The sequence below is a fragment of the Ischnura elegans genome, chromosome 11, assembly GCF_921293095.1.
Source record: "Ischnura elegans chromosome 11, ioIscEleg1.1, whole genome shotgun sequence".
NCBI lineage: Eukaryota > Metazoa > Arthropoda > Insecta > Odonata > Coenagrionidae > Ischnura > Ischnura elegans.
Window position 1 is genome coordinate 65,871,644 of NC_060256.1, and position 14,555 is coordinate 65,886,198.

The 14,555-nt window shown below is 37.3% G+C and overlaps 1 protein-coding gene across 1 annotated transcript in view; it reads left to right on the top strand.

Annotated features, from left to right (window-relative positions):
* The first annotated feature begins 3,052 nt into the window (after nucleotides 1–3,052).
* The window catches only part of LOC124167646, a 610,680-nt gene continuing 599,177 nt past the window's right edge, over nucleotides 3,053–14,555 (top strand). Inside the window, exons 1-3 of the mRNA XM_046545627.1 lie at nucleotides 3,053–3,124; nucleotides 6,877–6,970; nucleotides 10,521–11,096. Of these exons, the coding sequence (XP_046401583.1) occupies nucleotides 3,053–3,124; nucleotides 6,877–6,970; nucleotides 10,521–11,096 (742 nt within the window). The remainder of the gene's footprint in view (nucleotides 3,125–6,876; nucleotides 6,971–10,520; nucleotides 11,097–14,555) is intronic.

Consider the following 14,555-nt stretch of genomic DNA (forward strand, 5'->3'; position numbering starts at 1 on the left):
TAGGCTTTCCGGGGCAATATGCAAACCAATACACTACTTGATAGGTTCCTGATTTTCCATGGACATTGTACCAAGGTTCATGGTACCAGAAGTTACTCATTGCTAATAGTACCAGCGCAGTTATCCGGGAAGCTCCCGGTCCGTTGTTTCATTAATTTCCTAGGGGAATTATTATTCTTGGAAATCATGTGAACTCGCCGTTCACGAGGTAGGATAGGAAATTTGTATTATTGGTCATTATTATCTGGAACTGTCTTCTGTAGCGACTACATTGCTATTGATTAAAATGACAATTCGATAAAGAAGACTGGAAATAGAAATGATAACTCATGTGTGCATCTAAATAAGTAGACCACCTATTTTAAATGCAATGCATCGGGAGTAAACGACCAATACGTTGGAATTATTAATCTGGATGAGAGACACACTTATGACTAGCCTACAACGCTAACTCCGTCTTTAGCAAAATCAATGCTGAGATTTTAGTTTATATAGTATGCTATAAAAGTCTAAACCAGTTTCAAAATGAAGCACTAAATTTCAAGGCAAATAGCCTTTTGTATGTGAATGCACTCCGTACAATGGATGTAACTATGAGGCAAGCAATTTTAATGTTATTAAAAAATAAAATACCCCTTCAAATACTCCTTCTCATCTTTGGAAATTTATTTGTAGTGCGAGAGTGCGAGTGCATCTACTGCTGCCAGCGTTAACCGGTATACCAAGGTATATTATTTTACGAGCCACTAAAAAATCTATAAATATTTATTAACTGCGAAGGGTCGTGAACACTTCCCCTACAGTGCCTATTCTCTTATTTTCGTATTTCCATTAACTTTTTTCGCCTTATTTCCTTCGTTCGTTTATCTTCATCGTCTTCTTCATTGCATTCGTGACATAATCTCTCTTTACTTTTTTGCACGTTTTCCAAAAAATTAATTCCTGTAATAATCTCTTCTACAGTTTTAACTCCTTTGTTAATCATGGGATGCGTCTTTTTATTCGTTTTCTACTCTTTCATGCATAGACTACCTTTTTTAAATCGTTGCCTAGATTACTTCGGTTTCATTAGTAATCTATATTATTCAGCTTTAAGTGCCCATGATTTACCAGATGCCACTCATCAACAGAAAGTTTTCTAGCCTTTTCTTCATCTTCAAACATGAAGCACCCGATAGTAATGCCTATCATATTTCAAAAACTAAAAATCCCAAATTGCTTTACCTCGATGATTACCTTAATAGAGTGGGATTGACATTGATTTCATTGTTTAGCTCCACCTCTACTCTAATGAATTTTTTTGATAGATTTTTCCCTCATGTTCAAACAGCATTGATAGTATTACAAATTTTAAAACTTTTTCTTTGAGTTATCAGTATGTCCCCACTTCCCTCATTTCTTAGTGAGAGGATAGTAATTTCCAATGGATTTAATGATTTGAAGTTTTGTATTTAACGACGTTAATGCCAGTATAAATGACTACATGTACGACACGAACAACGAAATATGATTAAAAAGGTAACCATGGTAAATGTTTATGCACGTAAATGAGAGGAATGGTTAGGAGCAGATCGAATCTCCTTTCTTGCCTACTTATTTGAAATCCCTTCATCCGTTCCATCGCTTTCTTCTGCAGTGAAACAAATTGAATTTGTTTCGTAGTGCTTAACGTCTATTTTCCTATAAATACTCTTTCGTTCTTTCGGTGGAACTACGCATGTGATACTTCCAGAAAATATAATCTTTAAAAAGTACAATTTTTTTAAATGTCGTAAATTTTTACAGTTTAAAAAGTTATGATACTTGAGAATATAAAACTTAAATAGGAATACATTTTTTATTATTTCCTTTCCTTTTGTTGGTAGATTTTGCCAAAGATTATAAGAAGGCAACCGTGGTAAATTTTGTGCACCTATCTTAAACATGTATAACTTATCTTGTTCATTAAACTTAAATTTGTATCAAGTTTTCATTTTTTTCTTTCGTTTTATCGATATATTTTTCCGAAGATGATCAGAAGGCAACCACGGTGAATGTGCATGCACGTAAATGAGAGGTGAGGTTAGGAGCAGATTGAATCTGCTTTCTTGCCCACGTATTTGAAATTCCTTCATCCATTTCATCACTTTCTTCTGTAATGAAACAAATAGAATTAGTTCTTGAATTCTCAACGTCTATTTTTCCTAAAATACTCTTTGCGTTCTTTCGGTGGAACGACGTATGTGGTAACTCCAGAAAATCTAATCTTTAATAAAGTATTTTTTTAAATATCGTTAATTTTGTACGAATGAAAAAAATTGTGATACTTGAGAACATTAAATTTAAATAGCAATCAATTTTTCATTATCTCCTTTCGTTTTGTTGATAGATTTTGCCGTAGATTACTAGAAGGCAGCCGTGGTTAATTTTGTGCACCTATCTTAAATATTAATAATATATCTAGTATATTAACCTTAAATTGGTGTCGATATTTTCATTTTTTTCTTTCGTTTTATTGATATATTTTTCCGAAGATGATCAGAAGGCAACCACGGTGAATTTGTATGCACGTAAATGAGAGGAGAGGTTAGGAGGAGATTGAATCTGCTTTCTTGCCTGCCTATTTGCAATTCCTTTCCGCTTCCCTCTTGAGAACTAAGGAATCGCTGCGACTCCCTAATTCCACAGAGAGGTCGATAAACGTCTTCCAGTCTGCGTTTCCTTTTGAGTTCCTCCTCCCTCCTCTTATCCTCCACCTCTCCCCCTTTTCACACTTCAAACTCATTTCGCAACCAAAGTTGTGTTTGCTTCCTTCCCCGCTCCAAGAGCCAGAGAGAGACTCTATTCCGGCCACAGTCCTTCGTCACTTTATACCTAGCGCGAGAGGGAAGCAAGTCTCCCGATTCTCCGCTCGCAATCTTGGCTTCCCTCACAGTTTAAATCTTTAAAGGACGCGGAGAAACGGAGAGGTCCTGAATGGACCGCCAGCCTGGGAGTCTGGTAGAGAATTGCGTCTGGCAATTATCCGGGGGCTTGCATATTTGTTTTTATCAAAGCAACCCCATGGAAGGAAATGGTGGGTTTTGGAGCTTTCGGCTGGGATGAGGACCGTAACGCTGGCGAAATAGCAATCGTCTCCGCAGAGGTAAGGAGAGAATTGATGGCTGAGACTGTAGAGTGAACAGGTTTTGGAGGTTAGATGAGATTAGTGACAGCATTAACTTGCTCGGTGGCGCTATGTGATTCGAATGCGTGGATTGCATGGCGGGATGAACGTAGATTGGAAGCATTAAGAGCCACTGGATTCTGCATAGAGCGTTGTGTAAGCATAGGAACGCGAATGAAAAGCATTAATCGGTGTAGGTAAGCTTTGTAAACGTGTAGCAAAGCTTCAAGCCTCGCTGGAAAGAAATTAATGGGATAGTAATGTGGAGGAACTCGTTTGCGGTTACGCTGGTGAATCTCTCGTTGGCTCTTGATAAGAACAATTAAAAAGCACTTATTATTTAAGTGATGCAATTAAACCATGAGGGATATACGTCAATGGTTATGGGATAAGGTGTTTCAATGTATCGTAGTAAATGTCTATGGAAATTATCACTGAAAGGGATGATATGAAACTGTCCAATGCTATTTCATCTATCCCGCGGGCATCATAAGTCACTGATAAAACTTTTTAAGTTAAATAATATTCATTAGTAAATTGATAAAAACCTATTTTTTAAGTGAACATCTTTCTTGCCATCAAAGAATGAATTATTTTTCATTAGTTATTTTCATCATAATTTCATAGTGATGTGGGGGTAATCCTTTATGAGTATCAGTAATTCTAGTTCATTTAATGATTTTAAATGTTTGCTGATATGTATTCCTGTTTAACTTTAGCCTTACCTTCAGGATTATGACTTCGGTACGTACGTCTGTAAAAATAATTTACTCACTTTTGAAAGATAATTTTGTTGTGAGATGTAATTTACAGTGTTAAATTTTGACTCAAATTTTGAGTTAAATACTGACTCTCATCTAATATATCTTTCAAATCATAGATTTAAGCAGTGGCAAAAGAAAAATGGATTGCCACTAAACCATTCAACAACAGAGAGGGGTCGTTATCCTGTGCAAGCGGCTACGTTGTTAAAGTTTTGTGGTTTTTCGTTTGTGACCTAGGAGGTGGAGGTATATGGGAATCATGTGTGCATTTTCCCAGGGAAGTCGAGGTTGGTCATGAATGACTGCTCGCGAAAAGATGTTTACAGCCTTTTCCGCTCTGCCGTTGAGTTAACACAGTTTCAACGTTCTGAGCTCTATGGTTAACTTCCTGTGTGTAGGCGGACATGGAAACCTTTCCAATGCTCACTACTCTCGGTGAACACATATGCCTCGTAGTGAGCGCGCATTACACTAAAAGTAATGGGACAGAATAAGCAGTGGTGACCTCGTTGATAACGTAAAATGGCCACCCGTGGAAGCCAATATTTTCCAGCTCAGCTGAAGCATGTATTTCTCTTCATACACACCACTATTGTTCACTGCTGCAGTAATCTTACCCGAAAAAATCATTTAAACTTTTTTTTTATTCAACTACTTATTTTAATACCTGGTATCCGACATTCTTACAAGTAATGTAGGTATTAAACGATGAATTATTGTAAGTAGACGGAAGGTTATTTGATTTTTCAAGAAAAACTCAAGTTTTCTCTTTATTTGCATGGAATCAAACACCTTTATAAATAGGATGTGATTGTTTCCCAGTGAATTATGAAGGTAGACTTCTTTCGGGATTCCCACCGGATTAGAAACTTCATTTCTTCCGACGTTTCAAGCTATATCTCGGGGATCATTCTCAGGGCTGCTAAATATCGTATCGAGGAAATCGACTTTATTATAGCGGAATCATTTGTTTCCATTAATTTGGACATTAAAAGTTCAAAAGTATCTTGGAGTGTACGTCTTTCAGAATTGAATGCAAAATTTTGCCGACGTTTTAGTATGTGTTTATTCCTTCTTCAGGACTATAGATGAATACGTTTAAAATAGTTTGATGTATAAAGGCGTGAGAGATTATTACACTTTTTTACAAAAATAAAATAACTCAGGCCAGCAGAGGTTTTGTTGCTAGTGCTTTTATAGTTGATTGAAAGCATTATTGGGGTGCTGGTTCAGCAGCAGATTCAGGACACTTGTATCATAATGGGATTCAGCACTGCTCTAGTTTTTAAGATAGGGTCATTTTGTCACTTACGTAAAAAAAATCTTCAACAAAATGATATGGGAATATAATATTTATAATAAAAACCACAAACCTTAAGACTAGATTATTTATGGGACTTTTAAATTACCCACAATCACCATAGAGTTTTACAATAAATTTGAGCACAAATACTAACATTTACTACTAAAATAAAACTCATTAAAAAGGAAAAAAGACATAAAAAAAATCACTCAACCCTTCGGAAGCTTCTTTTGCGCGATTTTCTTGAGAGAACTTTGTTCAAATAGTCTCGTTTTAAGCACCAGCAGTAATCTGCCATCATATAGTTATCCCATCTTCATTGATGCCGATCTTCCATTGTTTTGATGTCCTGGTGAAATCATTTTCCTTGTTCTAAACTTATGTTACCTACATTTTCAAGAAAACAGTCTAAGTGACTAGGTAGGTGGTAAATTTTTATGCTCATATTACATCCAAGTGATTTTACAAGTTACTGAGCATATTTTTTACCAGCTCATGATAATTCTCACTTTTGTAATATCCCAGAAAATTTTTAATTACCCCAACAAATGACTGCCCACTGTTTTTTTCAGTCTCAGTCATTGACTCGACAAAAGCAGGATCCTTTGTAAATTATCTGATTTAAGACCCATCAAAAGTACCAGCTTTTAATGTTTCTAAACTTATTTGGAGCATTTGCACTCTAATGTAGCCAAATCATGGTCCACCATTGTCAAGAACCTTCACAAATTGCTTTGTTAGGCCTAATTTTAAACGTTGGAAAATCATCTTACCGCCCGGGTAGTTTAAAGTATTCTCTCTTAGGCCAGTCCGTCTTAATCCAGTTGTTTTGTCTGTCCCTGCTATACTAGAAGCACAAGAAATAAGGATACTGAATGTGGCCACGTAGCTGTTTAAGAAGTAATTCAGCATTTTTAAATCTAGATAAATCATCCATCGATGTTGCTGATGTTTTATATTCTGTAAGAACAATGCTATTGCATTGCATTGTTATTTCATTTCTGTTGAATGAGCGATTGGTTTTGAGCCAAAAAAGCCAAAAAGGTGTGACCACTATTGAGGAGGACATATTTTAAACTACACTTGAAGTTATCAATAAACAAACGCCAATCACTAGCATCATATTCTGTCAGTGACATTTTTTCCAGAAGACCTTAAACGTCTTAACAAAATGTAAAAATTGTTTTTTTGAGTAAAGAAGGGTAGCAAATCCTTTTTTCTTGTGCGATAAAAAGTAATTTTTGTACCTCGTTCCAGAAAAATCTTATCACGCAATCTTGAAGCTAGTAGTTCGGATACTTCCTTCGATAAGCTCAGTTCTCTAACAAGGTCGCTTAGTTCATCTTGATTAAATAGTTAAGGATTTGTTGATACCGCCTCGTATTCACTGTCACTACCGTCAATAGAATCAGAAATGTGTAAACATAGCTCAACTTTGTCCTCGCATACGTCGGGTGACGTCTGAAATATTGGGAATCGGCATTTCTTTTGAATGGGGTACTGAGCGTCTAGCTGAAGGCAATTCGGGATATGTTCACTTGTGGCCAATGCTTTGATTAATTTCCGAAACATTTATAACGAAAAATAACAGTCGTCAACATGGTTTGTTGGTTCACTCCAAACCATTGGCACATCAAATTTTAGACTTTTCTTTTTTCCTGTAGACAACTGCCGCAGATGTTCTGGTCAAGTTTTACAAGCCAAATGTTGAGCCCATGTTTTATCTTGGGCGCCAAGCTGAACATCGAAATATCCCAGGTTTACAGGCGTGATGAATAACTAGGATTCAATTGTAAATTAATTAAAAAAAAGAGACAAGAACTTTGACATAATAACATGACAAATATTTATGTAACCAAACAAATACTTATGTATTATTTCAAAACCAAAGGTTTTGATAATTATTTTATTAAAACCATAACCCTGCAATAATCCCGTGTAAAATACACAAAAACATTTCCATTTAATTCAGTTTATTACTTAAATCCTAAAATAAGATTCCTTTAATTCCTTCCTAAAATACGAAGACTTTTACCTCAGCCTTGAGGTTTTTGATTGAGCCCAAAGTTCGTATTATCTCGATGCATAACCAGTTTTGTTAACGGCGTGTCGGCGGTAGAGTTTAACCACAAAACCCATCACAAACGCTAACGGAATTATCATTGCTGGAGGTAGATGTAAAATCCTGAAATATTTTGATGGATATTTTAATGAAAGACCTTGGCTTTGCAGTACTGTTATGAGATAGGGTGTTCCATGATCATTCACTGTGGTGTCACACGGAATGAGTATCAAAGTTTACATTTTATATTTCATTTTTTTTAATTTATTTGCCCATGATGGATAAATTCGACCGAGTAAATCCGAAAAATAATACTATGCTATTATCTTAAAAAAAAACCTTTGGAGAAAGTCATCCTTGTGACCAGTTACAAAAACAAAATAACAGCCAACTTATTAAAAACGTCTTCTTCAGTATTCCTACTTAAAAATGGCTTTTAATAATTCTATCTTACTCATTTAGAGTGAACTTCCAACATCACGATTTGCATATATTTTTTTGAATTCTCATAGAAAAGCATTTTCAGCCGACTTTCGGGTTTTACCCATTTTCATGCGAGATTATTTTCATAGTTAATACCCTCACCTAACTCGTACAGAGGCGAAATTTGCCTAGAGAAGGGAGCTAAAAGCCTATCCCGTTATTACCGTTAATCGCCGGGACCCACTGCGTTGGCGTAGGTGGAAGACAATTATGACCGTGGGATTAGAGTAATCATCGGATAAAGTGAGAGGAGTAGGGGATAGGGTTATGTGTGTGTAGTTCGCTGTATGATTCCGCTCGGATAAGAGAGGGAAATATTCTTAATCAACGATATTCTCTTGCATTTAAACGCTCCCTCGGTAATGGCAGGACCTTCAAGCTTCATCCCCGATGTGGCTCTCATACGTACTATACTCCTGTCGGCTCCTGCAGCACTACCCCTTCTTTCTCCATGCCCTGTCTTTCTCCGTACCTCTCTTTTCCCCTATCTGTCTCTTTCTCCCTCTCTCTTTCCCTCTTTACCGTGCCGAAGCACGTTCAGAAAGGATTTGCCTAATTAAAGCACTCCGGCGCGTGTAATGAATTTACGGAATCTATAGCTTGTCTCGGCGCGGCGTGGCTGTGAAAACGAGGGGGAGAGGTGTGGAAAGAGTAGAGGGAGGGGAGGGTTTGAGGGGATGAGTGGGGGTAGAGGATGCACATGGGCTTTATCGAAGCACTTTCAAAAATCCATTAGGTGCAACCGTCTTTGCCCGACCCCTCTGTGTGTGCAGGGGCCCGAGTTAATAATGGGCCCTTTCATATTTCAGGCCTGCGAACATTGGAGGGTAGGGAAGCGTAATATGCCCCCGTGCGTTGCATTACCGTGCCTAGAAGAAAGGTCTGTTGCATTATCTTGCCCCCCCGGGTCGTTCATCGCATCGGAGATGATAATATATGTTAATTACTTTGACTTTTCGATGAATACATGCAACATGAAGAGACAGTGAATTTATCAGCAGCTCACCAGAGACAGCCTTTTTTTGCGCAGCTGGGAGAGATAGCGTAATTCATTAATAATTGATTATCATATTGAAACATATGTAAATGACACGATTTGTTAGTGAAATCCCATTACCATCAGTCTAACTCTTTTATGCCAGTAGAATTTTATTTCATTTTGCGCGAAATATGCTCCTGAGCATTGAATTACAATGCATGTAAGAAAGATGTATTCATCCCCAGGTTATTTATCTTACTTTGGTATTTATAAAATGCATTGTAAACTTTTCGATGCATACACATGTGAAAAATGACATTTTACAGCATTTCCGTTTACTTTTCCTGCGTAGTTTGAAGGGATAGCGCAATTGGCTGATCATTTTCTGTCGTACTAATGCATTTAGGAAGGGAGTAACGTATTATTTAAATCAATATTTCTCCAATCTTTTATAATATTATGATTAATTTCCTTAACATTGTTTGTAAGTATGACACTTCCTTAGAAATGGCCAAAAAATCACGAAAAGTCACTTCCGCTCAACCAACCTTATGCACTCGATCACTTAATAAAGCTTCGATTGCTGGCCATCAGGTGTAAGACACTTTCTTTGGATATGAAAATAAATCTACTATTGCTATAAGTTTTTTTAACCGGTACCTTTGGGGCAGGGTGCTTTATTTTTTCTAAACTTTGCATACAGACTTCATGAATAACATGAGAAACTGGGACACCATTAACGACCATGGCTGCATAGATATACGATAGACAGAGTAAAAATTATTCTAGGGAGCCTTTGGATGTTTCCTCGGAAAATTTAACCCTTACTTAACCCTCTTAAGATAACCCAGTGGTTATGGTGCCATTCAAAACGGAAAAAAATCTGACGAATACTTTTTCCTCACTGGCCTGGTATCAGTTATGTTTGATTTGCAAAAGGAGATGAGAAGAAAAAATACTAGCATTGTCATACCCGTATTAAAATTTAGTTTGGCCATTAAAAAATACTTGTGTAAGTATGTTATGTGGATCATTATTAATGGAAGTATATGGCTACATATTACTTCTTTCTTTTTTATTTTCATTTTTTCACACGTAATTAAAAACGGCATACATTGGTCTCTTACATCGTCGTTTTCAACTTTGAGTATTATACGAGCACGAACAACCGTACCATGGGTGTGGGGAATCTACTCTTGCGGGACTCGAAACCGTGACTTCTTGATTGACTGGCGAGGACTTTACCGCGCCGCCACCGAGGCCGTCAATTTTAGTGATTTCTTTGGATATATTTGAAATGTTGCACCTGATGATGATGCTTCAGCATAGAAGACTAGCTTAAGCAAGATTTTCATGTTGCCATAGTGGATTTTTTGAGTTACTAGTATAATAAGGGGAACTTCAAAAAGCAGTGGCGCAGCGAGGGGGGGGGTTTTGGGGGTTAAAACCCCCCCAGAGCTCAGAGAAAATTTTAAGTTTAATTCATATTACTTCTTAAAATTCCGCAATTTATTAATATCGCACATACCGCTTATCCTGGTGGGTATTCCATGCCCTCACACACCCCGGTATTAGTTGCACCTAAACCCCCCCCCAGCCTTGATTCCTAGCTCTGCCCCTGTCACAAAGTGATCACATTATTAACATTTTTATTCTTCGGATAACTTTAGGACATTTCTCTCCGAAGTACACTGACCATTTATTATCACTGAGGGATAGGTTTCTTTGCACCAATTCCAGGCAACCTGCTAATGCATTTCTTTCTTCTCTCTCTCTCTCTTCAGCTGCTGCTATCTTCTTGTCAGACGCTGCAGCCCAATCAACAGCCTCTCCTCACAAGAAGTCCCTCATCCCCTCGACCGCCCACAGGGGCGGTGGCGTCAAGATCACATCATTAAGGGTACCCACGGTAGTTCGCAACGGATCCGAGAGCGGCGCCACGCTCGACTGCGAATTCTGGGTCTCCAGGGACTCGGAGGCAGGACTGGTCGTCAAGTGGTTCCTCAACAACGGACCTGCTCCAGTTTACCAGTGGATACCGGGTAACGGCAAGTCGGACGGCGGCAAATCCGGGGCCTCCGGAGGGAATGGCGGTGGTCCCCAGGGCCTGGGGCCCCTTAAGGGCAAACTGGACCTGGGAATCGTGCACTACCATTCTGGGCCATCGCACAGGGACGGTACCGCGGCGGCGTCGTCAAGCGGAGAGTTTGGGCATTACAACTCGCACCACAGTGGAGAGGTCCGGCACCTGAGTGCCCTGAGGATCAGGACACCCACGACAGACCTGTCCGGGGACTACAAATGCTCCGTGTCTACATTCCATGACGAGGATTTCATGGTGAAGAAGATGCTCGTATTCGGTGAGTCCCAGCTGTTGACTTTCTTCTAGCCCTAAGCAGCGAACGTCCGGGAAACGAAAGCTAACGACTATTGCGAGCACGTATTTGTCAATTCAGGTATTGTTTGCCAGTATACATGTTTCCCTGGGACAAAGTATACGCGCACAACAAATAAAGCACTTAGAATGCAGGCCCAAAAACTGCTGGTCATTCAATGTATACCGCCCGTTTTTGCTACTCTTCAAAAATCCACAGCAATATAACCGCTCAACTCATGAAAATTGAAAGTATCACTCTTCTGCATGCTTATGCTGTCTATTGGATTCAAATGGAAGTAGCTATATCAAGGAATGTACAGGGACACATAGATAACACCTAGTAACGTTATAACCCATTTCTATATTTTTGAAAAGAGCATTCCGACAATTGATGTGATTGATGCGCTAATTGTTGATATAGTCAGAGGCACTGAGTAACTTAATATCGGTAGAAGCCACGTAGTGACACACGTACTGAAAAAAAAGAGGAAAAGTCACATCAATATTAAAAATAGTTTTGCTCTAAATCCAAACCATATTCGTGAATTCGGTTAAGTCAACCAGCGTGATACCATGTGAACGTATAAAAAATTAAATTGGGTCATGGACATTCAATTGTACTATTGATAGAAGGCACATGACGTAACACAAACTAGAAACAAATGACAGGGCCGCTTACTTAGGGAAATTAACCTAGTTTAAAGTATACCGGGACTAGCCGCGGTGATAACTTTTACGGGAGTCACCTGCATGTGAAGTTTTTTCTGTGTGGATTTTTCGCAAAAAAACTAACCTAGTTTTAAATTCACACTTTCAATTTCCCATGCCGAATCTATGCCATCATCTGAGTTGCACTTTTGTGAGTTTTACCACGGACCGGGTCACGAGTATTAAAAACGACGTTCCTCAAGTTGGTCTCTAAATATGTTGTCATCCGACGCGCATTAAAGTGGGTTTACAGAAGTTGCCACTCGCGTCGCTGATGGAATAAGCGATCCGAGTTTACATGGGAAATAACATAATTAGGAGTGTTAACCGGTAATTATATACACGATGATGTGATCTATCAAATGCATAACTTTTTAATGCTACTTCTCGCAATTACAAACATTATACGGGAAAATATTGGAAAAAAGTGGATCGCATTTCAGTCATCACCGCACCGCGGACATTTTTGAGAACAGAATAAAATTCGACCGAAGTGGCGATAGATATCAGCCTCGTATGAGATGGAATTGGGCCCCTTCTATGCAGACATCTTGGACCAGGTATTCATTAAGTTGAAAGCGTAAAGAGCAGAATGGTAGTGAGTTTGAGTTGAGGTTTGCGTCATTAGTTTGAAAGTTAGGACTGAAATTGTGTCATCCATGTGAGGGACTGATATGGCTGCGCCGTTCTGTCTGTCTAATGGGTCTGGAAGATAAATCATTAGAGGAAACATGTCCGGTGTTGATTGTTTCAAACTTTCCTATTGGAATCAGTTTAGCATCCAAAATGACTAATTTCAAAGTGAAAAACACTGAAAAGTTCATCTTCCTTAGCTTATACTTTATGCTGACGGAAAAAATGTCAGAAGTATACTCTTTCATAATCAATGCGACGAGCCAGCTACCAGAATTCTTTTCAACTAGAATCCATTGTTGAGGCCAATTGTATTATCAGTTTTACTTATTCAGTAATTTAAAATAAGTTAGCATTTGAAAATGACCACAAATATGTAAAGCAAGCATTTGGATTTCATTATGGTTGTCTTTCAAAGATTGTAATCGTCATCTAAATCTGGGTGTTGTTCATTTTATATCACCATAGTCTAGGTATAGCAAATCTTTCTCATTTAGATGCTTTATTTGGTTTAGCAGTTTATCAATGTGAAAATAAAAAAGGAATAAACAGGATTTGTTTTGTAATGACTAGAAAAACCTTTTGACCTGTTTGAGGATGAAGTGTCATACTTATTATTCTCGCTTGCATGTAAAAATCCTAATAAGGCTGATCCACGATTATTAGTGCGTAGCCACTAAAAATGTATGCGTGACATTGATTTGACTTTTACATCTCGTATTATCAACCCAGGTATCAAAACCGATTTTATTTCAGTTTTCGTGGTAATAAATCGAGTGTATTTCGTTACGAACTAATCAACGGTTACCTCTAAATCTTTACATGACATTTAATGAATTGACATATTTGAGTTATCATGATGGTGATCGATAGCTCCTAAAAACTGAACTCGGCGGATTCCCCTTAAATAATTCTCTAGCACTTCCAATTTTGCAGTAGCCAAATGATGTTATGCTCGAAATTACTATGACAACAAAAATTTGAGCTCAAACCGTAGTTGAAAGTGATGACATTTGCGGTATTTTACTGAAATTCGAATCATTTCTTATACAATTATGATATAGTGAATTTAATGCCGTATAATAATAGTCTACACTGTTCACTACGTATCACATTCACTTTTTTAATTTGATTCATGAGTTAGAAATAGGTCTCAATGCAATGTTATTGTAATGAAAGAATCCTTGAATTGAATTGTTGCTTAAAGGATGCGGAAAATTTTGCTTTTACATTATGCACTAAAGTTATATATGCATTTTTCTGTATTCATATCAAAATATATATTGAGTATATATCATCAATTTAAAATGCATATGCACAGTTAATACCTGTAAAAATTAGTATTTACTGGAAAGTACCGTAACTAGCATCTATCTGATACAATGAAGCATTTTCTTTTAAATTCATTGATACATCGATTCTATGTATGAAGTATTTATGTCATATATACTGTACTATTCTCAAAGGGAATTAAATGCAGGTGAAATAAAAGATCAATGCATTTCGCAACGTTTTTTTTTTAATAGCTTTTAACCTCTCCATGTCTCTTAATTTGAAATCAACCAAATCCTAATTGGAAAACGAACTTTCGAGAATAATATTTTTTCGATCCTTTTCTTTAGCAAACAGGTCGTTTTTAAGAACTTTGCTGTGTTTTACCGTCACTGTTTTTGATTAAGTGAAACAAGAAAATAGAAAAATGCCATTTTATATTCCATTACTTGCTTTTAAAGAGATTTATATCAAAGTTAAAAATTTTACTCAGCTAATATTTTAGAATAGGAGTATTGTTTCAGCTCAGTATAACGGATAATTACTCGAATAATACCTTACCTATTGGCACTCACTTGTCTAATTGTAAGTGCAGAATATTTTGTTTTTCTGAACTATTGCAGTTCTGTTACGTGAATATAACTACGCAAAAGTCATTTCAAGGTAACTTTAAATCACCGTAACACATTATGATTATTCTTTTGTATATTGTAGTTTTTTAAACGTTTATGATACCGTATTTTTTATAACTCTAAATATCTACATATCTATGCGCTATATATATTTATTATTGCCAACGAATTGCAAACGGTATTTGCCTACTGTCATG